The 24944-nt window shown below is 37.9% G+C and overlaps 1 protein-coding gene across 2 annotated transcripts; it reads right to left on the minus strand.

Moving 5' to 3' along the window:
- Nucleotides 1-157: 157 nt before the first annotated feature.
- inpp5b (inositol polyphosphate-5-phosphatase B) lies at nucleotides 158-24086 on the minus strand. 2 transcript variants are annotated; one of them, XM_086154059.1, is made up of 23 exons: nucleotides 23918-24086; nucleotides 22419-22497; nucleotides 22157-22254; nucleotides 22036-22065; nucleotides 21826-21936; nucleotides 19605-19748; nucleotides 15543-15633; nucleotides 11513-11683; nucleotides 8840-8941; nucleotides 8512-8626; nucleotides 7548-7664; nucleotides 6187-6374; nucleotides 5967-6078; nucleotides 5749-5858; nucleotides 4881-5016; nucleotides 4676-4786; nucleotides 4295-4460; nucleotides 3676-3911; nucleotides 3481-3582; nucleotides 1962-2046; nucleotides 1203-1330; nucleotides 998-1109; nucleotides 158-611 (listed from the first exon to the last, which is right to left on the minus strand). In XM_086154059.1, the coding sequence occupies exons 1-23, from the start codon at nucleotides 23973-23975 to the stop codon at nucleotides 514-516; spliced, it is 2700 nt and encodes an 899-aa protein (XP_086010185.1). In that variant the 5' UTR covers nucleotides 23976-24086; the 3' UTR covers nucleotides 158-513. The 2 variants fall into 2 exon arrangements, with proteins under 2 accessions (XP_086010185.1, XP_086010186.1); XM_086154060.1 differs by lacking the exons at nucleotides 19605-19748; nucleotides 21826-21936; nucleotides 22036-22065; ... (1 more) ...; nucleotides 22419-22497; nucleotides 23918-24086 and adding an exon at nucleotides 18079-18176.
- Between the last annotated feature and the right edge of the window lie 858 nt (nucleotides 24087-24944).

The following is a 24944-nucleotide window of genomic DNA, read 5'->3' on the forward strand; positions in this document are numbered from 1 at the left end:
GAATTATGGGAATTTATATGTATTCAAATAATATCATTTACATATTGACCAACTGGACTATGGATCAGCAGTCGAGAATCGTCAATACTATTTTGTTCATGATAAACAAAATCAACCCGAAGATTAATATTGAATGAAATCCCAAGGAAAAAAAAGGTTGCTGAAATCACTTTATATGTATATGTATATATAAAAACACATGATTCTGGCATGATCAGAATCATTAAAATACAGAGTTTTAAATAAAATATACATACATTATAAACTGTTATGTTTCTATGGATGCCGACAATGTACATTAAACTGTGCATCAACAGAACACAGAAATTGCTTTGAAACAAATACAAGTGTCATTTTTTTCTCTGACATTATATATATCTATATAAAGAATTATCTATGAATATGCAAAGTCGTCACAGTTTTTTTCTTCTCAAATACTGGACTTTACAGTTCTTAGTGTTGCTTTTCATATTGAAAGTCAAGGAAGGGAAGTCCTCCAATCTTGGTGGAGCCTTAGACCAGGAAGTGCTGAAAGAACTCCTGAGTCTTCCTCTTTTCTGCAAGATCCTGCTTTGTAGGTGACCTCAGGAGCAAGGAGGCAAAAATAGTGGCTATGGAAAAAGAAAATTAATTATTACCTTTACTTACCATCAGAAAAATGTTGTTTTCTGGTCTTTGCGTGTTTCTATGTTAGCAGTAAAGCGTGATTATTATAATAACAAATATATAGAGTTCAATTTAATTATTCAAATTCAGTTGGGTATTAATGACAAGCGTATGTATTTTATCTTTTATTTCAACTGAGAAGTTTATTTTTTTACGAAGAAATGAGAACAAAAATGACAGGAGGTAACTATCGAAAGCTTAAATGGTTGATTCAAGTCATTTTCATTTCCTTAAATAAAACCCACGAGCTAAAGCAACATCCAAACATCCAGTAACATCCAAAAATAGTTTAAATGCAGAGCCTGAGGAGCATCCCGCACTTGTGTCTTACCCAAGATGTTGACGTCTAATCGGTTGCTTGTAGAATTCTTCAACAGTTCTCGAAGAAAAGCAGCTAAATAGTTGAATACGTTTCGATGGCATTGAGGTAGCACGGAAATAACCTTCAAAGAAAAAGGAAGGGCTGTCATTTTATTTAACCCAGGGGATAAATGAAGCTATCGGTGAATTATTGCAGGCAACTATCTCAGGTTTACCTTCTCACACTGGCTGGCATTGGCACAACATTCTAGGCATTGCTGGTAAGAAGAATAGGGAACCACAGGCTCCGGCAGGGCATCTAAGAAGAGCAGCAAGGCCTCAGCTACTGAGTGATTGCTGCCGGCTAAAGGTAATTACACAGTCAAGGACAATTATTTCACATCAGACATGCTTTTAAATATTGAAATTGGGCCGGTATTGTTACGTCATTGAACAAATTCAAGGTGGAAAGTTCACATGTATCCAGATTGAATATCTTATGGCAAATTTACACAAACACGACGGAGTTTATACATGCCATGCAGAAAGAATGTTTCAAGGGTTAGGTCAGTGAGTAGGATAACTGGGAAAGTTTGTAAAATTCAAGATTCTGGAAGAGGGTACATTTGGAACATTATCTTACTGAGGTCTTTATCATCGGTACAACAGGACAGCAAATCCTTGTAAGAGAGAAGAAGACTTCGGCCAATTTCATTATAATTATAATTTATGTGTAAATGAGAACCAGAGTGGCTCATTTTCACGAGGCATGCACAGAATTTAGAGATCAAATTTATTTTCCAGAATGCTGGCAAAGATGTACCATGTAAAAATAGTTACACTTTGATAATTAAATTGAGGAAATGATGCATGTATAAGAACACGATGTCTATGATAAAACAAATTTACCATGAACTGAATATATCCATAAATGAATTCAATTTTTCAAAATTATTCAACGGAGAGTATTTTACACAGATGGTTTGAAAGGATACGGAGAGAATCTGGCATGCCAGTGTCAAGACAGTCCCTTATTTCGGCAAATTCACTCCGGAGACCAGGTTGCTGGAATAAGTCCTCCTACAAAAATGAGGGCCAATGATGAGGATGACACTTAAAATGTGTTATTAGGATTTGTCAGAGAGAGATGTCCTGCAATGGTTTACCAAAGTAAATCAGGTTGACACTGGAAATAAAAAACATAGTTTAATAAGAAGAGTGAACAGATGCAGGAAGAAAATTCATTCAGGCAGTAACACAAGAGGAAAAAGAATTCAGAGCACGGTTGTTCCCGATAGGAAGATTCTGACTAATGGTACCCGAAAGGTACTTCAGCTTTCACAATATTTTAACAAGCATTGCGAGAAGGACATGAAATGACCTATATTAGAATTGGTTGTATGGAAGTACTCCTCTGTAGTCAGACATCCACTGTGTATTTTGGTCATAAAAGGTTTTTAGGTGTTTGAATTTACTTGCAGTTTCAGAGTCAGCCCTTGCTCCAATAAGTTTCTGACTCTCTCCATGAAAGGAAAATTTCATCCCCATTTATGTGTTAATTGCTCTTCTTGGCCATCAGATGTTTCTGGTTTTCCAGGTTTGCTTCAGGAAAGACTAACATCAACAGCACACATCCTTGCTGGCTGCTGATTCTCTGACAATGACCTTCTCTGCTGACATGAGCTAAACCAGACATCACAGACTGGCAGGGTACAGTCTGTTTAAAGCACATCAGGGCATTTTATTCCATCCTGTGGCGACATCCGGCTCTTTCGCTGCCCCTGTACAGCCTCGGTGATGTTAATAGGAAATTACAAGTTAAAAGTAAATATGCATGCAATACAACTGCAATACCTTTATTCTGAAGGCAAGAATTAGAGTATATGTGAAAACATATGTTCCTTCACAATAATATGTTGGATAAGTGATTTCTGCAAGTGATGCTGAGTTAGATGTTAGCCCATTGCGCCCAGAAAATTTTACTTTGAACTCATTGACCTGCTGTTTGCTTGTAAGTCCGAATCACTAATGGGTATTTCCACAAAAAAGGAGGTTCGATAAATATATGTGATATAACAGTATGATATAATGTGACATAGTGCTATATTTGACCTACTGCACATCTTATATGCATTCTTTGTAGTAGATACTAATAAAAACAGTAACATTTACTGCCTTTAAAACAAACTAAATCATTCATGCTGAGCAGAATTAAGTTTAGTATTGATCCGTCCCTTAACGACAGGTGGAATTTCTCATGGGGCTTCTTTGGAAAATAACTGACCGCCCCAGGCTTAACATCAGGACTGACTAACTTGGTCATTTTCAGACATTTTGAACAGCTTCCAGTTCTCTGGAAAAGTGTGTGTGTGTGTGTGTGTGTGTGTGTGTGTGTGTGTGTGTGTATATGTTTGTGTGTGAAAGAAGCCAATGGAATCTTGAATCAAAAGAGCCCCCACAAGTTAGCTCAACTGCTGGAATTTTGGTTTCTTGATTATAATGTTGTGTTCTGACCTGTTTAATTGCATTGCGGAATAAGTGATCCACCATCATCCAGAGTTCTTTAGGAATGTCTAGAGGCTTTTCAGTGTTTGCTACAATCTCGTTTCCAGCCGCCTGTAGTAGAAAACAAAACATCCAAAAAGCTGTTGAATCAAAACTGAAAAACTAAGAAACTTTAAGAGCATGCATTACTATGTTGACACTTACCAGCTCCAGGAGAGTCTCCTGTGGCATGTCCTGGATGGGTTCCCTCAGGTGGCACAGTGATTGGATGGAGGAGCCGTAACAACTGGGCAGGTAATTTCCTGTCACTGAGATAAAGTAGTCCTTGCCGCGCTCTAGATGAAGGACCAGAATGTCTTCAATCTGCTGCTTGCCATAGTTAAGTTCAGGCGCTGTTGAGCGATTCACAAAAACTTCGAGGTCAATGTCCATGGAGCCACCTAGATTAAAAAAAAATACAAATAAGGAAAACGGGGAAGAAAACTGTCAGGCTCAATAAGTGATGTCTGCTGCTCCGCCACAACTGATATTACTAACTATTTTTTCACACAGTTCGTGGTTGAAGACCAACACTGTCATTCATTTGTGAAACTGAGCGGTGCTGCAGCCCGGTGATAGTTTCATGTTCATAATTCAGAAGGAAACATTTGACAATCCATACTGACAATTCATGCACGATATTAACAAAAGTGACACTTAAAAGAACGACAGATGTGAAAATGCCTGACTCACTTCTAAACATTTTCATCCGCTGTCTATATTTATGTAGCTAATGAGTCACTATCTGCTTTACAATTTGTCTAATCTGAAATCAGCCACTCACCCTGAGCAATGAAGCCTTTAGGGGGGTTGGCTGTGAGCCACGGCTTGCAGTATGTGGGCTCATTCAACTTCTGGATAAATTCAAACTGACAAGGAACCTGGCCATCATTGAAGAGGCTCAAAGTCTCTGCGTGGTGCTCCATAAACTTCACATCCTTAAAGTGGAACTAAGAGGAGTAGGGGGGGGATTCACGGAGAAAGATGGAAAGTCGACTTACATCATTGTTTCCTCTAAATATTTGGACAAGGCTAAAAGCCAAAGATCAATGCAGATGATTAATTATTCATAGTTAATTCATCAAACAGAAAGCCAGACAAATTATAAAGATATGACTGCTCCACTTATATTGGCTTCGGTGTAAAAGTGATAGTAAAAATGTACCTCTCGCTGAGACAATGTCAAGGACGGAATGCACTCATTTTCCATTTTATCTATGTTTCGGACAATGTCTTCGAAGGTTTTCTTATAAGCCTCAGGATTTACTTTCTTGATCTGCAGGAACACATATAATTGCACCGTGTGTGGTGATATATCTTTGTAAAAAGAAAGAAACTCTGTCAAAATTTGTTATAGTTTGAGAATTTACCCCTATGATAAGCAGAGAACTGACTGGCTTGTGGTCACTGGTTTTCAGAGCCATGTGACTCTGATAATGTTGCTGCTTGATGTTTTTTCCTCTCCAAAGGACACGGTCACACCACGCAGGCACACGACATTTTTCGCTGAATGCAAGACAAAAACAAAAAAAAAGTTCCCTTTATTTAGTCTTCTTTGAATTATACTTTAGAAGTGAAACCTTAACTTTTCTCAATTATCTGATGGGTTTGTGTTGTTTCCTGCTTTGTTTGAGTCAGTGGTGGTGATGAACATTTAGTGGAAGCTTCTTGAATAAACTGACTGTGCTTACAATGTGAGAATTTCTAAATCTGATGCAGGGGCAGGTGTGGGGGCTAAAATTCTGTTGAAGACAGAATGTCACCTGGGCATTACAGTGCTGAGATGGCAGTGTTTTGTTTCGACCAAGCAGGCACAATGTCTCTTAATCTCATTGTTCTCCAGTTTTCTATCTACCTGTATTCGGTATGCTTTTTGGCCATTTCTTGCATACGCAAGATTTTTCTATGTTTGCGACTTGACAACACAAATGCGAGACTGCAGAGCTGGCTTTTTTCAAGACCACTGCATTTCTGGGCTAACTTTTCTTATTTGCCTTTAGATATGGAGCTCCAGTGACTAAGACCTGATACATCAGATTTGCACGGGGCTTTGGCCAGCTGTTTGGCAGGTTTTACATGATACATGAGAGTTCATCAGACCAGAAACCCTGTTACATGTGGCTTAATCTGAAGAATTGGCTTCATTGTCCTGTACTCATACTGGAAAACATTCCCCAAAAAATTAGGATTATTGAAGAATTATGTCCTCGCAGGAATTGTTTTGTTCTCCGAGATTACCTTGTGTCCCACTTGTCAGAGCCGGTGTCGTACTTGTAGGTGGGTTGGAAATCAATTTCTCCCTCCACAAAGCCAACAAACACAGCCTCTTCGTCGATTTGCCTCTTGAGCTGTGAATGGCACATTGCTGGTGTCACTAATTATAAACAGTAGTGACTAAAATAAATGTTATGAAAAATAAGGGCGGGTTGGGGGGACAATAACAGCGCTGAGATTACCTGATCGTAATTGTGCAGTGTTTCAAAGTCCTTCTTGCTGATTAGTTCCTTCACATTGTTTACATCAAGGTCACTGATTCTGTAATTCAGGTCCCCAATCCATAAGACCACACTGTTGAGGGAGGACAAAAATGTAACAGTTACATGTTTAATTCAACTACGCCACATTAAAACATTCATTATAAAAATTGCATTTTTTGATCCACTCATGGTTTCATACTCATGCTTCAAGATGGTGAGTGCCGGCTGCGTTGGGTCAACCTGACGAAACTGTAGACGGCTACAAATATCTTTGTAGTCTTGGTTGCGTCTCTCAAACTCTTCGATGTGTGCAGCAAGGTGGGAGTTGACCACACAGATATCAGAGCTGTGGAAGCGGAAGCGGACTGCCACAGCTCCCTTGTTCCCCTGCAATTCCATGACAATTTACAAGAAGCGAAAAATTTACAGTCAAAATAAACACTTTGGGGCAAAGTGATGGGAAGGAAAAAAACAACACGTAATTTTACATTAGAAGTCCGCATACACTCTGAGTAAAAGGGCACGATTACCCTTTTCTCACCCTAAAACAAATACTATACTACTGCTCAAATTTCTCAATAAATGATGGCCATTATTTGACATTCATGCCTATTTTTGCCTGCTTTGTAAGATGCATGAGAGCTTTGGGTCACTGGGACTCTGGGCTGACACACTTTAAATTGAAAAGCTTTCTTCAATTCTGAAACAATTTTTACAATATTATTTTTTTGATAATTTTTTTTTAAAGAAGAAGAAGAACTATATAACTTTTGACTATTCCATTTCGATGACAGTAGGCAGCTTTTCTGGTCAACAAAGGAAATGTTTCAGATTCTTCTTCTTTTTTTTTTTTTTTACACAGAACATAGATAAGATATATCATACTGCAGCAGTGGGTGGAACAAAGCCAGCCAGCTTTACACCACAGGGAATGCTGAATAAGTCCAGGTGCATAAAAGGAAAAAAAAAATCTGCAACAAGGCATGAGGCGCATAGTATGAGTTGTTTGGATGTGACGCATTACAAATGAATTAGCCATGAAGAGGCTTAGAGCAGGTGGTATTGCTTGTGATAATATTCTCATTCTATTCTTTGTACTGGTAGCTGAATACCATGCCTGAGCTGTTAGCATTTAAATTAAGTCTTCAGGGTAGGCTACTATCTCATTGCTGGCTTTTTACAAGTAGTTTAGTGTAATTAAATAATAGTCACTTTATAGTGACTGAGACATTTTCTCTGATCAGCTTCATTGGTTGGTGTGAAAGGCTTATAATCCACAGATGATAGCAACACTTTGGAAGCGTTTATTTTGAAATTTCATGTGTGCTTCATTGCCTTGAGGGTCATGAATGTGATCAAATCTGAAAACTAAGAAATAATATAATTTGCCATAGACAAAAGTTACAGGAAAAATTTTGTAAGTGATTTAACAGCTTAGTTTGAGAATGTGAACAGTAAAACAATGACAATGAGAGATACGGTCTTAACTGCTTTCAGCAGCAATATAATCTCCATGTGAGCTGTGCAGCAATGAGTTCAAACTGCGGAGTAAGTCCTCACCATCCTTCCCATGATCCCAGTCCCGACTGTCTCCGTCTCTACATCAGAAATGAACTTTGCGTGTTCCTCTTTCACATAGAAGAGGAGCATGATGCCCACTAGGCGCACCAGCTTCACCTGCAGTCAAAAAGGAAGAACAAAAGTAAAAACATTGGTTGAGGAACGTGATAAGACCTATTGTCAAGTACTAGTTACATACAGCCAATGTTCGTTTAGCATGCTTAATTTCTTAATTTCATGTTTAATTTACATATCACAATTCATGGGATATGGTTTTGTAACCATGGAGGTACATTACAGGGGCTTAAAACCTATTGGGTGATTAGGTTTCTTGTTTTCATGTTTTTAGCTTTTTATGCATTTTAGTTGCATTTCAGTGCAATCAATACTCATAGAAATGCTTATGGTTGATGAAGGGGAAAAAAAATGGGACTTAAATGCAGTAGTACAGAAAATACTGCAGATACCTTTGAAATGAATTGTATGACTACCTCTTACATGAACAAGTTTCAAAAAATGTATGAATAGCGTAAATCGAATTAGATGCATTCTAAAGAAAATAAGTGTTTCTGTAGATGATCTCTGTCATCACTTGCAGACTTCCTGTCATTCTATGAGAGGAAACTTAAGACTATGCAGTCAGCATTTTCAGCGAAGGGAAGCACCATGAAAGCAAAAAATAGGAAGAAGACAAAAGCAAAAAATAACTGAGAAAAAGGCCTGACAAAGCTAGTATGACAATCAAAAATAAAAAAATTCTGAGTGGAGTCATGTGTAATAAAGCATCGATAATGGAGGACAGTAACTATGGCTGCAGCCATAAGCTAAATTACATTTCTGAAAGGTAACTAATAGGAGCGTGAGAATAATTTTTAATTTAATAACATTTCGCAAAAACAGAATACTGTGGTTCATACCATTAACAGTAAAAAAAATGATTAAAGTAAAATTAAGTTTTACTTACAAAGGCGTACTTGGTATCTGGGTGCAAGGCATCTGACACGGCCTTCATCCATTCCACCTCTTTTGGGGTGTCATTGAAGAAAAAAGCCTCTTTGCTCAGGTCCAGCTCCTGAAAACTACAGGAAAAGGAAATTATTGAGTTCTTCACACAGTATTGTAATAAGCTTTCCACCACATCAGTGTTGAAGCAGTGAGCCGAGATGGAGGCATGGATTAATTGACAGCTCCAGTATGTTTTCCTACCTAAAACAGCAGCAAGGTCTGTTTCTGTCATGCAGTTTGAGAGGTGAATTGCAATATTTCTCTTCAGTACGGCTGACGTTACTTACCCCACGCAGTAAATGTCAGGAGGGTTCAAAGTGCAGCTCAACCACGGACTGAGGCTTTCTTTCGGCGTCTGACCGTTTACGTTGTATGTGCCGAGAAAAAAGCTGAAAAAGATCCAAATGATTACAAACTGGGATTGAAGACGAAAATAACGCGGTCTAATTCTTTTTCCCTACAGGTTTACTAAACCAAAGCTGTATCATTCTGTTGATGACCTATTACAGGATAATATCTATGTCTCAAACAAACAGATAGGAAGAATGCTATTAATGTCGCATTCATTTTTAGACCAGTACTTTGGGCTGAGTTCTGTTGATCCTTTAAAGTGTTTTGTTTCCACATAATTAATTAACAAAGACTTGTTTGACAGAAAATATCTTAATTCTTTGATTTTTCCACAGGTAAACTACCATATTTTCCGGACTTAAGTGCACCTGAATATAAGCCGCATTGGCTAAAAATATACAAACAAATATGTGTACATATACAGGCCTCACTTATCTATAAGCTGCAGATGTCCACCTTGCCACATGAGATAGTAACACAAAAATAGTTTTTTTTTTACTTTTAATTGAATAGATAGTAATAGATAATAATATTCACACAAAGATGTACTGGAAATGCTTTTTTTCCAAATGCCTGTAACACAGCTGATGATGAAGCTTAATAATAAATAACACAAGGAAAATTCCATCCATCCATCCATCCATCCATCCATCCATCCATCCATCCATCCATCCATCCATCCATCCATCCATCCATCCATCCATTTTCTATCCTTGCTTTGTCTTACTTGAGCTGATTGCTATCTTTGTCTTCCTCCTGCGCACTAAAACCATGAAAGTCTGCTTCTTCTTCTTTGGCGACAAGAAGCTTGTTTGACCCATAAATAAGCTGCGTCACTGTTTAAACTGCAGTGTTCAAAGTGTGTGAAAAAAGTAGCAACATAGACTTCAGAAATTACGGTACATGCTGCTCTTCGACGGAGATAAGAAAAAATCTTGTGTTGTTTATTTCATGTAGGTAGGATGCAATGTTTCTAGTAATGTTATGAGTCACATTCACACCTCAGCATTGCTAAAAAATAACCAACAACATTTTTTATCTAAAACAGCATCGACTTCCAGCCACGGCCTGTCAACTGTCATCTATATGTCCACAGAGACGTACTTCCAGGTTTCGGTTAAAAATCAGCTTCCCCCTGCTGGCTTGCTCCTGTCTCTGACCTTCCAGCATCTGCTGCGCTGTTCGTTCTGCTGTTCTTTTACTTATTTATTTATGTTAGCTGTTGTCCACCCGGAATAAAAATGATAGATGGTGCAGACAGGTTTGCATACATTTATGGACAGCTGCTCAAGTAATTTATTTTGGGCACCTTTTAAAATGAAAATACAAAATTTAAATCAAGCAGTCAATGTCCACCGTATAGCAGGATAATAAAGGATCAGTCATTGGGAAACACAGTCTGAGAACCTCCCACATGGAAAAATCAAGAAATATTTATACTTTTCTCATACTTTAAAAAAAAAATTCAAATGGTCTACTTGCTGGTTATCGGAATGAGCACAAATACTGTTAGTCTTGTATTTCACATTTAATAGAGCACTGTGTTTCCATGATGTAACACTGGATTATTTCTGTATTAATTCTTATGATGTATACAGTAATATTTGTCAGCTGTATAAATTAGAATATCCACCTCAATTTACCAAACAAACTCCATTTTACTCCTATTTTTTTATTCCTTGTAAGGTTTATGCAGGAACAGAATTCCCTGCATGCTACAAGATAAAATGTGGGACAAAACAAAAACAAATACAAAAATATGGGCAAGTCACATTACCAGCAACCACGCTCTGACTCAAGACTTAGAGGCATTTTTTGCGGCCCAGCTTGTCTAACCTTCACAAAGGGGGAGGTTCTCAGAGATCAGCCGCATGAGGATGCAAATTCATCAAAAACAGAAAACATAAAATTGCACTAAGAAAGGGTCTTTCATTGTTGATGGCAGCAGTCCTTTTATTTATTCATTCATTTGTTGACTATACCAATTATCCTGCAGCTGTTATAAGCGAGAAGTAGGGTACACCTTAATGGATCACAGGGCCACAGATAGACATAAAACCATTCACTACCTTATTCACATTACTGAGCAATTTAGAATCTCCATGCCATTTAACATGAATTTAAAAATGTTTTCTTTTACTAGTTTCCACTGGCTACTTCACAACTGTGGATAAATGTTTTCTGTACTGACTCGCCAACAGGTGGCAGTGTGGAATACAAATACAAGGTTAGTCAGAATATTGGGTTGCACCGAATATTGAGCAAGCAGCACCTGATGTAGCGAAGAGGACTACACTCTGAAATACCCACAAATATTGACTCATTCTTTTTACATAACGATCCTTGGATGCAAACTGTGCCCTACTATGGCATACACGGTTCCTGGACAAAAAACATCCATCCTTCATTTAAAAACAACAATCTAAATACTAGAGTACAGTGGAAAATGAAATCCGTGTAAGAGGGTATCGTGTGTTTTTTTTTAGCTCTTCAGGTTGGCTGAGACAAAAAAAAAAAACAAAACAAAACCCAAGACTGAAATTTCTCTGTCCAGTGCGAGTGATATGATATGAAAAAAAAAACTTCACAAGCAGTTGAGTAGTACACACCTGAAATGCTCTCTGTAAATGTAAACGTCCTCATTCTTGAGCAGTTCACATCTGATGAGGTTGTCTCGCAGGCCGAACTGAGGCATGGCCAGTATCTGAGCTTTGTTGGACGGGGTGTGACTGGAGGAGCGAACAAGGTCATCACGGTCTTCTCGGCTGGAGATGCCCTGACTGTATGCCAGGGGACAAGAAGCAACAGTGAGGTGTGGCAGTGCGGAACAGACCAAGATAGAAACGACATCATTTTGTGACTGGTGGGATTTCCAATGGGACAAGTACAATGGATGTCATGAATGGTGCATTTGGGCTGGTGTGCAGGCGTTCTTTTGCATACTTGCTGATACAGCTATCAATACACATTAATGTTCAAATACAGGACTAAAATAATTCATTTAGGTCAGGAATCTAAACTATGAAGTCAATATGGAGTGGGGCTGAGAGGAGAGGGAGAAATTCAATATAGCTCGGGCCTTGCGTTCTTCCAGGAATATACTGTAACCTAACTCCATCTTCGAACAGTTTTCTAAAAGCCCCACTAAACTCTGCTTGTTTTTTAAAGCAGAATTGTGACTTCCACCACACACAGAAGCCCCTTAGAGTAGCTGGTTGTCATAGTAACACCACATGAAACCAATGTGACCGCGAGAACTTTTTTCAATGTGACCAAGACAGGAAAGGAGAGGATATCGAGCTGAAAGGACTCAGACAGATAGGCCCCAAGCCCTCAATTCATCCAGGAAATTCACAGAAAAAAAGTCTAAAAAGTGTATAAATATGTAAAAAAAGAATTAATCACTCTGAGTCAAAGTTGGGGGACGGTAACATGAAAACAAAGTTAAAAGACTGACTTGTGGCTTGAAATACTCATTAGTCTACGTCTCATTTCTATTGAAGAACTTCATGTAATTCAACATTGCTGAAAATACAAACATTTTGTATAAATACAATACAATGATAAAATATTTTGCCAATGGTGATTCATTTTGTTTATAAGTCAACATTTTATGAAGAAAACCAATAATGAGAAGATACTGCCCCTGTACTTCTTTAGGCCCATTGGCAGTTTCATTTTAGGATCTGGGTCATTCAAAAGTTCTAATGACTGCTGTTAAAAGGCTTTTTGTAAGAGTTTAACAGGTTTTCATTTTACAGGCAGTGAAGAGAATTATCTGAAATGTTCCATATGTGCTTGTGGGAGCATGTGCGGTAAAAAGGTGTCAAAAAAAGATGTGATGATCTGCAATGGGCCAAGCCAGCACCAAACACAATCCTCATTGGTCGCAAGTATGAGTGAGGTGGCCTCCGGCTTAAACAAATTAGCCTGACACAATTTTATTTTAACATGAATTAATAATAATAATAATAATAATACATACGATTTGTATAGCGCTTTTCACGGTACACAAAGACGCTTATAAACACAAAGGCTTCGGCTACAAATGCCCTTGCTTGAATCTCAAGCAAATAATACTTATATCATGAACTTTTGAGAAAATCAAAAATTCTGTTAAACTACATATTGGTACTTATAAATTTGACAGATGGACCAGTGATAGTCGTATCTTCTCCTCACACATTCTGTTACTTTTTTAATCAAACAACCAAGATGTTTTGTATATGGTGCAGCTTGTGGTTTGCCTTTCACTGCTAAGCCTGCCCTGTCAGATGACTATCTTGCAATAGTTTTTCTTGCTTGAGGACTCCTGCGAATCATTCGAATATGCTGTAACAGTGGGGTATATCTATGTCTACTTTTTTTCTGTATCATCACAGAAAGTCAGCTCTTATCATTTGCATACCAACACATAGCATATGCAGGATGTCCACAAAGTAATCTTCAGAGCAACTTCTACAGCTTTACATATCTGTTTGGCTGGGTATACAACAGAGGGAAAGTTGACAAAAAATCCCCAGTGCCTTAGAATTGTCAGAAATCAGATGCAAATTCTCAAACTTCACCAGAAGACGTCCCTACAATAAGGTCTCAGCCCATTCGCATCCTGCTTATTTCTGTTTATTTGTTTTATTTTTGTCATTGCTATTGTCACTCTGTTTATGTTGTCGTTTAGTTTTGGTTGTCTATTTGTCACCCTTATTGTCTTTTTTTTCTCCATTCTGTTGTCCACTCTTATCTTGATGTTGTAGTTGTTGTTCTCTATGCTGTCTATTTATTTGTGGATGTATTTTGCTATTTTCTAACTGTCTTCTAATTCCCTCTCTATTTATATTCATATTTATTGACACTATAACTGCTACGCTGCTGCGACAAAAGAATTCCCCCTATGGGGATCTATAAAGTTCATCTTATCATAAATAGAAAAGCAATAAAAAATTCAAATTTACCCCAAATGACTACAAACTGTACAATATTTGGAAAAAAAAGTGAAATCATACATATGAATGGTTGAGGAAACACATTCACTGTTGTTCAAGTTAGAAAGTGTTGACATTTGTTTTTTTTGTTATTGTTGTTGTCAATACACGACACCAGGGAGATAAATAATAAGACACAGGGAGACAAATAATAAGCTGCGGTTGATGCCAACAATTAAAGCTCTGTGCCAAACTACTCGACTTCTACAGATCCAATAATGGAATAATGAATGATGTACAAGCCTTACATCGAAGACGTTCAGTTTCTGGCAAAATTTTCCCCCGTAGAATTCGAGGGGGAAAAATAACTGCAGAAGTTGCATGAGAGGGACGCATCCTCAGGTATCAAACCTCTGCTATCTTCCTTAGTTAAGAGTCCACTTGCAATTACTATCTGTTTGAAACAATTCAACATTAGTTCCTTGGGGATACTTCTTTTTAGCTTTGGAAGTGAAAGTAAAGCTGTAGGCCACGTAAAATTGCAAAAGGGTCAGCGACTGGCCCCCTGGGCAGGCTTCAGACGTGCCTGACTAAAAATAACGCATTCGGCAGAAACATTTCAAGTGGGGGGTCTCTGCCTGCTGTATCAAGTTTAGTTGTCTGTCTACAGCCTGTAGTAAAATGCTGTTTACAGTTCTTATCAGGGAGCTCATTCATCATTTTCTCCTATAGTTGGTAATGTAATTAGCACCACATCCATTTCATGATTGTCATACACAACCTCTACTGCAATTTTAAACATGGTACGTGATCATTTTCAGGATTTGGTCGCCATATCCGTTGAAAGGCATGGTTATAATTTTCTGACAGGTGGCTCAGTCGTTACTGGTGATAATCGGGGAAGAACCTGCCATTCAACGCAGACTCATGTCTGGACCAGACAGGGAAACACTGGTTAAGATTAGGTGCCAATCAAAAGCTCAGAGTGCAGTTTTCTATTTGTTGATTTGGATGCAATCAGAGGAAATTAGAAATAATAGGGTAATGGGAAATAATGCTACAGTGGTTTGTGCATGTCTATGGGGGGGCTTGATAGGTTAAATTCGGTGTAAAAATGTTGTTGATGTTGTGCCCCTTGTATAACTGAATATGACAATAAAGGTATTTCTTCTTCTATTGCAAAGAATGTGTTTTGAACTAAATATTTTACATTACTTTTGTATTGTCAGCCTTTGTCAATGTACAAACGCCACTATTTGGCGATTCATAAGTTAAAGCCATTATTTAAGCTTGCTAATTGCTTTACTGCAAGTGGAGCTACTGGTAACCACTGTAGTGAATTGACCCAAGATTTTAAATTTAGACAATATTTAGGGTGGAGGAAGCCACAATTTGACACCACTCAAGCCTGATACACCGTTAATCTATTTAAACGTGACAAAACAACTCACAATGTTGCACCGCTTCCTCTGATACAACATCGGCCTCCTTTTTACTGATTTCTTAACATGCTGATCTTCCCAAATCTAGATGTTCTCTGAGGTAGGCATACACACTTTAGTTGATTACAATCTTTAAATGGTCATTTAATTTAATTTTCTCTTGATATAACAGAGTAATCCATATGATTCAACAGCAAAACATGCACATCTGGCACTTCATGTAGTTTAAGAAGAGTCTTCGAGTCATGCAGTTTATGACTTGGTGATTTACTCACCTCTCCGGGCCGGAATGTGTTCTGGAGTTCTGTGTGCCACCGAAAGACCCCTTCTCCTCATCTAAACTTCCCTTTTTATCTGATGACTTTTCTATTCGGAAAAAGCAGAAGAATATTAATGAGGACATAAAAGTGATACAAGTGCAACAGAGGAAGAACCTACACCTTTATGATTTCCTGCTAACATGTTCCTGCAAAGGCAACATGTGCCTCACTATATCTTGGTGGACGGACTGAGGGAATCTTTTCCTCTCAGGTCGTAGTTACGGCATCTTAAGTAGCTGGACTGAAATAGTGATTGCGAAGGATGAGACAGCGTGGGCACTGTCTCCTGTGGCTTGGCAGGCAGCACAGCTGGCTGCTCTGAAAAAGGGAAAGCCTGGTTCACAGGGCAGGAAATTAGCTCTTCAAACCAAATTAAAAGCAGTGATACAATAAAATGGGCCACTGCTTTACAAACCGGGCGCAGCTTTTCTAGTGCAATGGGATGACATTATTTGCAACTATCGAAACGAAATATGAAAACACTTTTCCCAACTCTGCCAATAAACCATTTGTTACATATATATAAACAAACAAAGATGCTAACTTATAGAAGGGCAGCAAGAATGCTTTCAATTTCAAAAGTAGAAAGACAAAGGAGCCAACAGGGATCATAATGAAAATAAAAAGCAAGAAATATCGTAAAACAAATCTTTTTAAAACATGAAAATGATCATTTCTATGGGATAATGTAACTATTTTTCCATTTTAGAAACTAATATACAGCCATGGTAGAAATCTTCAAAAAAAAAAAAAAAAAAAAAAAAGAATAAAGAAATGGTAAGTCAGGTAAACGCTCAGTAACATTTTAGAATTACTCGAATTTATCTGGGAATTTTTATTTTAACTGTGCTGTTTAACAGAAAAACAAAATAAACGTGCTCTTAGTTTGAATGAGAAAATCATCAAAACACTGTGAAATTCTTTCTGAAGATCTAAAGAGTGTAATTATCTGCTTGAGCACACAAAAGAGACAAACATAAAACTTAATGAGCTGATACAGAAGCAACTGCACAACGTGTAGAAGCTCAGCCTCTTGTCTACAAATTAAGACAACTGTCAGAAAAAAAGTTGACTTCTCATATTCCAAAGGACTTTTTGCACCTAGATGTAGACCACTAAATTTAGCAACCAAATAGTCTATATGACACAATAATAAATAGAAACAAAAAATAAATGAACCAATGAGTGATTTTTTAAATTGCATCACATCGTACTCCTCGTTCTTCTTGTTGGTGTAGCACTTTGATGAAAACCACTTTATAAATGTATCTATTATTGTATTATCATTATTGTTACAATACGGATAATAATACAGGGATGAGTCCATTAAGGCTTAACCGAACTCTTAATAGATGCATTTTAGTGAAGTACCTCTACAACTAGATACAGGCTAAGCAGAGGTCGCTTTTAAGAGTTACAACACATACATACACGGCTCTTTTATACTTTTATACTCAGATCTCTAATCGCATTTTTCAAAATCTGAGAGGGGAAAAAAACCAAACACATTCATTGAGTGATTTGCAATGTATTTACTAATTTAGAATCCACATTTCAACGTAATCCAAGGATTTTCTGTAAACGGATTTATTTTACATTCCTGCACTTTCTTAGCTTTACCAACAGTCTAATGGGCTTAAATAATCTCTAAACAAAGTCTGACGAACTGCAATTTCACAGTTACGCCTTTATATCTGTGGCCGATCATGTTGTTTCTTCGGGCCCTCATACTCTTCTCTTCAGTGACAAACCACAGCTTTCAGATGACAAAGTTCAACATTACATCACATCGCCGATAAATTGCATTATCCTCCTCTGTAGATTAAGGGTTTATATCTCAAATACAGTCGCTGTTTTTTTAGGAATAACGCTTTATACACAATCTTTGAATAAAAGCTACATTTGGATCAGACGGTGGCCCGTCAATACAAGTATGGCATCTTTAATTGCCAAAATGACTCAAGCCCGATAACTTGCGTCAGTTTGGAGGATATAATCAGACGTTCGAATAAAAACCTCCCGACGACAGAGACGATAGAGAAGCAATATATTGATCAATCGCATACAAAAACGTAAAATTACAGAAACACCAACCAACCTCTACAACAAGTGTAATAAAACGTCTCATATTGACAACTGGCATCATAGCAACTACATTATTAACCATAACAATGCACACTTCGTAAATAAGCATTAACGCGAATGCCGGTTTTAAATGGAACCAGCTACGAAAAGAATTATGACGGTGATGATAAGAATAATAGTTATGAAGATAATAATAATAAGCTCGTTGTGCCGGTTTAAGTGTGCAAATATAGTTTTGGTTTAGGTTAGCTTCCTCCAGTGATGGCCCTGTTATTCGTAAGCACAAGCTAGCAACAAAACTAACTGACCGCCTGGAGCATAACGTCTCGGGGAAATGAAAAGCAAAACAAGATAAATATATACACGTATAACGCGATGAGCACACATAAAAAGTTTAATCTCATACCGGAATCTTTCATCACTCTGGACATTTCCCCGTACCGTCCCCACGCATTCTGTGCCAAAGAGCAATGTCCACGGTGCTCCAGAGGCAGACCTGCCCATGCTAACGCTACTGGAGGAGGAGTTGAGCTGCAAGCAGGAGGCTGAGCCCTGCTATGCACACTGTGCAAGGAAAATATTTGGAAAACGCTGAAACACTAGATATCATAATGCCATTGCACTGTATGTCATTTCAAATGAATCTTGTTCCTTAAAATGAATTCACTTGTAAAGCTAGAACATGCAGACATAGTATGCCCGTCTCATGTCTGTGGTTGCCATGTCTATGGTTCAAAAGCATCATCGAAATTAATACTTTATCTTGAATTAAATAAGGATTATCCATCCATCCATCTTCTACCACTTATCCTGCTCTCTTAGATGCTGGAGCATATCCCAGCTGTCATAGGGCCAGAGGTGGGGTACACCCTGGACTGGTCGCCAGTCAATCGCAGGGCCACATACAAAGACAGACGACAATCACTCACTCATTTGAGGCAATTTTTTCTCAATTTTTTCTTTCCCAATAAACCTGCTGCATGTTTTTGGACTGTGGGAGGAAAGCGGAAACCCACGCAGGCACGGGGAGAACGTGGAAACTCGACACAGAAACGTCCCCTCGTCGGAATCGAACCAGGGTCCTTTGTGCCGTGAGGCCGAAGCGCCACCCGTGCAGCCCTTAATAGGGATTATTTTAAACTAAATACGCTAAATTTTCATATTTCAACAAGGAGCATGCAGTCTGAAGCATGACTAAGAACGTCAACATTTTTTTTTTATGCAAATATATTTCTATGAGGTACATTCTGTATATTGTTCTATTAGATAACATAGTATTTCCCCACTAGGATCTGCAGGTCAGCTAGTTGACACTGCTTCTTTTTACAATTTCAGATTCATATAAAAAAAAAAAAAAGTAAAAATAAATCATCCATTACTGTCATTTCCTGGTACTGTACCAACCGTTTGTTTCTTTAGGAAAATTATTAAATTACTTGTTTGAGGTTTTTTGTTTACTGTGTTTCCTGCAATGCAGAACATCTTTACCATATAGATTTATGTTCTTTAAAATGTAAAATGTTGAAAAAATTTAAACGCTTGTGACGTTTTATGATACTTCAGGTTATAATGAAACATGGAAAAAGGACAGCTGGATACAACAATTTGGAAATTCTGCTGCATCATTGGTTGCTGTGCCACTCATACTTTTAGGCCCATTTCCTTGCTGCTATAAGTGTAGCTTAATGGGCAACATATCGATTTTCATTTACGGCTGCCATTTTCTCAAAAATGACAAAGCAAAAACAAAAACAAAAAAAAAAAACCGTGGGACCCAATTTGGTTAGTGTAGGATTGCGATACAGTGGGTGTCTATCTGAGTTGTCATACGTTATGGTGAGTGATATTCGAGAATGCAATATAGTGTGAATTAAAGAATTCGATGGGATATGAAGACAAAGTGTTCTAAAGCACAGAAATAAAGAGGCAAACCTGCTCGTCTGTGGAGGCTGAGCTTATTGAGTGTTGCGCCGAGGGGAGCGAGGGCTTGTTTGACCACTCCCTGGCCTCCGGTGGCGTTGCGGTATTTGCTGATCCACTCAAACTTGGTTTCTGGTGAGGGAGACTTGCAAACATCTGGAAAGAGGCAGGGAGAGAGCAAGAGAAACTCACCTTATCCGAGAGGAAAACTAATGGAAACACCCTTGCTTTCGATTAAATTTTTTCAATATTTTTATCTATTCAGTCATTAATAATACAAGTCAATTTGTCTTCATAAATGAATTATAGTAAATAAGTTTCTCTCGGTGCTTTCGTATACAGGATTTCTTTGTTAAACCCTACGTGCTGCCAGTGTGTGCTAGACTGCAAATACAAATTACAGATAAGGCGCTTTCATTGAGGAAATCATTACTTTCATCTGCTTACCTTCACAATTTCTCAAACTCTTCCTCTTAACAGCTTCCTTTAGGTCATTTAAACTTTCCATCACTGGTATTCCACAACAGGTTTTTAGACCTTGAACTGCCACATATCAGTCTTCATCCACGTTCACGTGGAGCTTCCACTGTGAAGTAGCAAGCTAGTGACTAAACTGACACATCCCTAACAAAGTAGCCCTTCAGTGCATCCTGCAACAGCCTCTGTTGCGGTGATGAACAGGATGCAAAGAGGAAAAAGATAACAGTCACAGCAGAAGTACTCGAACGTTTCCATTACGCCCTAAAAAAAATTTGCAATGAAAAAAAAAAAAAAAAAGTGCAGTATCCAAGCTTTGTCCCTCCTCTCTCAATGGACCCTTGTGTCTCTGTGTGACAGGTAAAGAGACAACGCCTGTCTGCAGGAGTAAATACCTCATCAAGCGTCGGACGCCAGCCAAGGTTTCTGCAACAGTACTTCTGTTTTATTCTTGTAAAACATCCGAAAAGAATGCCTTTCCTACCAAAAGAATAAGGCCGGTCTTAGCGCGTCGCATAATTTAAAGTGAGGAAGTTCAGTTGGACTGGATGAGCAGGTTTCCTCTCTTCTGATCAGAATGATTTTTGAGTTTACAAACACACACACACACACACACACACACACACACACACACACACACACACACGTACCTAGTCCAGAAATAAAAGTAAATAAGTGATTGACTTAAGCTAAGGTTAGTCAATGGCCATGTCTACTTTTTATTAGAATTCAAGACTTGGCTGACATTACTTTTATACAATTTTACCAAAACGTGATCCTTGAATGAATGAATGAATATTCTGTAGTTCTATGATTCTTACATTCTGTACACCTTATATTTCAGTTTGCTTTTATTTAACTGTGACTTGACGTCCTCTCGTATTCACTTTTTTATGCCCACTAGTGGTGACAATATCAAGTGACACCCACTATGGTAAAAATGATATGTAATCACTCCAAAAAAAGAATAAAGCCTGACACTTAAGAGGTCAAGACACAAAATCTCACCAACGTTTCTGATTCAGATGCGTAGCGTATTTGCAGTCTGACGTACGAACAAATGGTAATTTGGGACAAATATTACAACTAGTCAGGGATGCCGAGCTGCAGGATAGGTTTCCCTTACTTTTCTAACTTCTTCTGAATAAGAAGCCTTACAGCCAAATAGTGGCGCAAAAGGTCGACCAATCGTTTTTGGAACTGAACATTCCCGGTTCGATTTGCAGCTCCTCCTAATGTGTCGAACTGTTATTGAGCAAGACACTGAACCTCTAACTGAGACCTGGGTATTTTACGGCCACATCCGTCCCGTTTTGCTTTTTTTATCCGGCCCGCCAAGCTATTTTCTTTGAATATCTTAATAAGTATTTTCAATCCATATTCAATTTATCAACTCCTTATTTTTACCTTATGTTTCATTTGGTATGGATGATTCCCTACAAAATAATGTTGGTACATTTATATGATCATTAATGATTTTAAGGTTGAAATAAAATAACAAAAAATGTAAATATTTAAACTGCAATTTTCATTTGGTTCAATTTACATGATACCGAATTGGCCCGCGCATAAAAATTAAATAAAAAAATGTGTCCCGCCATCCAAAACAATTTCCCAGCCCTGCCCTAACTGCTCCCCTGGCGCTGGTGGACGGCAGCTCATGGTTCATCCATTGTAGAGAACAAATTTCCCCACGAGGGATTAATAAAGGATAAATTATAATTAACTGTCACATGGATCCATTTTTTAAACATACCGCTCCACGCCTTGTTGACATCGCTGAGGAAGAGTCTCGATTGGGACCCGAATGGCAATCTGAGCTCCAACGTCTCCTCCTGGTAACTAACTCTCACTCTGGTATCTGCGCCTAATATCATTTGGTCAACATAGTCTGATCAGTTTCATGCAGTGGATCATGTTGTAACTGTTAAAGCATAGGTTTTAACACAACTAGACATCATCTCACCCAGAACGGCAAGCTCTTCTGGTGAAGAAACTACAAAGAAAAAGAGAAGTGTGTAGGAATATGACATAATATCCCAGGAAAGAATATTTTGTCATGATATGTGAAGTAAATCTCTTCTCACCCTCCACAATGGCAAAGTCAAGGCAGATGGGCACAATGTCCTCCAGTGACACATCATCAGCAGTGATGGCCATCCTTCGATGGGTATAAATGAATAATCTACAAAAAAATGACAAGGTTTTATTCAAATTTGAACGATAGATATAGTGCCACGCGAATTGACAATTTTTTAACGCCTTATTTCTGGATGCAGGTACGCTGGGGCGGTAGGTAGTTACGACTAGATTAGTCGTTGCTAATTTTTAAAATGCTGAATGACTCACGCGTGTTCGTCTGCTGACTTCACCAATCCCAGGAGCCTGCTCTCCGTGACATCATCCCAGAGGACATCGCACTGCACCGCATGTTTACAACTCAGTTAAGGAAAAGCCAAGACCTCCACGTCCCCTTCTACGTTCATGTTCAATAGAGTCACATTTGCATAACACTAGAAATAACCAAATGATTCCAACACAAAACTATTTCATTTCTTGCCTGCATTTCTATGCTTCCGAGCATAATTCTATACCACAATTAGATATGAGTAAATATTATGGCTTGATCAACTTTAAAGTGGAAAATTATTAACTCAGCTGTTGAGATCAGATCTCAAGAATATTACAGAAAAAAAACAAAAATATCAGAGGCTTATATTGAAATAGTTGACTTTTCATCAGGTGGTGGTCATGCATTTATATGTATTAATGCTTATATGCGTATATATATTCTTCCAGTATTAACTAAAACAGTGCATTGTATTAATACAGCAGGATATTTTTGAAATTTCCTACAGAATTGAAGACTAAACTTCATATAATACATGAGCATTACTTTATTTAATTATACTATTTGGTGACATATTGTTTGATCCAGGCTTAATTGAAAAAATGTCAACCCTAGGCCCAGAATGACGGAATTTAGTTGTTTATTTTCGTTGTTTCACCAAAGCTATGATTAATTTCGCACAGTTATTTAAGGCATATGGAGAGTATATGTCTCCATCTTGTGGTGGACTTTGAGAACCGGAGGTCTTTAAAATTTAAGATCAGCAATAACTATAAATCCATTTATAGACATTTATAAAACTATAATCCATTATTTTTACACCCGTCCTCAGGTGAGCTGATGCTTGCTAATCGAGAGGGTAACTTTTTTTTTTTAGTATAATCTCACGTTCCTCTTTATTAATCATTTTAAAGTTAATACTTTATACTTGAAAATGTACTGTACTTGAGTTAAGCCCCCTTTAAAATCGAAATAAAAGAGCTCTAAAGGCCAGGTGCAAATTTCAGGGACTTCTATTTTTTAAGTACATCTTCTCAGTATGAAAGGGAAATTTAAAGTTCTGCGGAAGACCTTTAACTTTAATACTTACCTCTGGGAATCTTGTCTGAATGTCAAATCTCAATTTTTCTTTTTTTAAATTTTCATTCATTGGTTTTGCTTACAGAGTTGGATTCATTGGGTTTCATTGAAAACTGGCACAACAGCGCCCTCTAGCGGCAGAACCCGATAATTACAGAAAATGGCTCACGTCTTGTCGGAAGTCACGCCCGGTTGTCTTGGCACATTCCGCGTGTAGAAAAAGGGGAAAAAACAAAGAATCAAAATCGAGTTTGACGAGTTTTTGGCTCCACGCGAATCGATACAAACCGCACTGACAAGCGTTGACGAGCTGTCCACGGGATTTGCATCCATCGGATCCAGTGAGTCCGATTTAAGCTGCAAATCCTTTGCATGGGGAAATCCGTGCAGATTTTTAGATGTGAAGTAGGAAAGGATACTATAATGCAGTTTTCTTTGGCATCCAAAGTATCTTGAATAGCGACGGACTGATCCATGGTGAAGATGGTCAACTTCTCCCGCCTGGAGTTGACGCCGAAATCCACGACTCCCGGTTGACGCTCGTTCTCGGGGTGTTATAATCCCTAATCTAACATTATTCCTGTTTCTCCCCGTGTGTGTGTGTGTGTGTGTGTTTTCTCCCCCCTCTCCCGCCTCCTTTTGCGTTTCGGATCTGAACTGAAATGCCACGCACTGAATTGCTTCTGCGTCCCGTGACGTCACAGCCGGGCCGTGGGAGTCGACCCGCTCCCGCCAATCCACGGGATTATGCCGTTTTCCACGGAAACCGCGGAGTGGATTGCGCAAAAGATGCGAAATAACTTGGTTCAAAAGTCACATTTAGAATGTGGAAAAAGTAAAAACTAAGCGAAACATTGACTTGTACTGCATTTAAAAGGAAAAAGGTAAATCAATAATATATAACTGAATACAACATGAAAATAAATTATTGTCTAAAGGATATTTTCTGCAAAGTCATATCCATCAAAACTAAAAATGAATAAAAATGACTGCAAACTTAAAACCGTGATGTTTACGAGGATTATTTTATTTCATTTGATTACAATAAAGGAAATTTCCTGTCACCGCGCTGAATACGACATGAAAATAAAATATTGTCTAAAGGAAATTTTCTGGAAAGTCATGTCCATCAAAACTAAAAATGAATGAAAATGACTACAAACTTCAAACCGTGATGTTAACGAGGATTCTTTTATTTTGTTTTATTTTATTTTATTATATTTTATTGTATTTTATTTTATTTTATGTTATTTCATTACAATGAAGGGAATGTCCTGTCATCACGGTAAATACGACATGAAAATAAAATATTGTCTAAAGGAACATTCCTGGAAAGTCATGTCCATCGAAACTAAAAATGACTGCAAACTTCAAACCATGATGTTTACAGTATTATTTTATTTTATTTTACTTTATTTTATTTTATTTTATTTTATTTTATTTTA

Source organism: Fistularia commersonii, chromosome 10 (assembly GCF_037954325.1).
Source record: "Fistularia commersonii isolate RoL2024-O1a breed Wild chromosome 10, RoL_Fcom_v1.0, whole genome shotgun sequence".
Taxonomy (NCBI): Eukaryota; Metazoa; Chordata; class Actinopteri; order Syngnathiformes; family Fistulariidae; genus Fistularia; species Fistularia commersonii.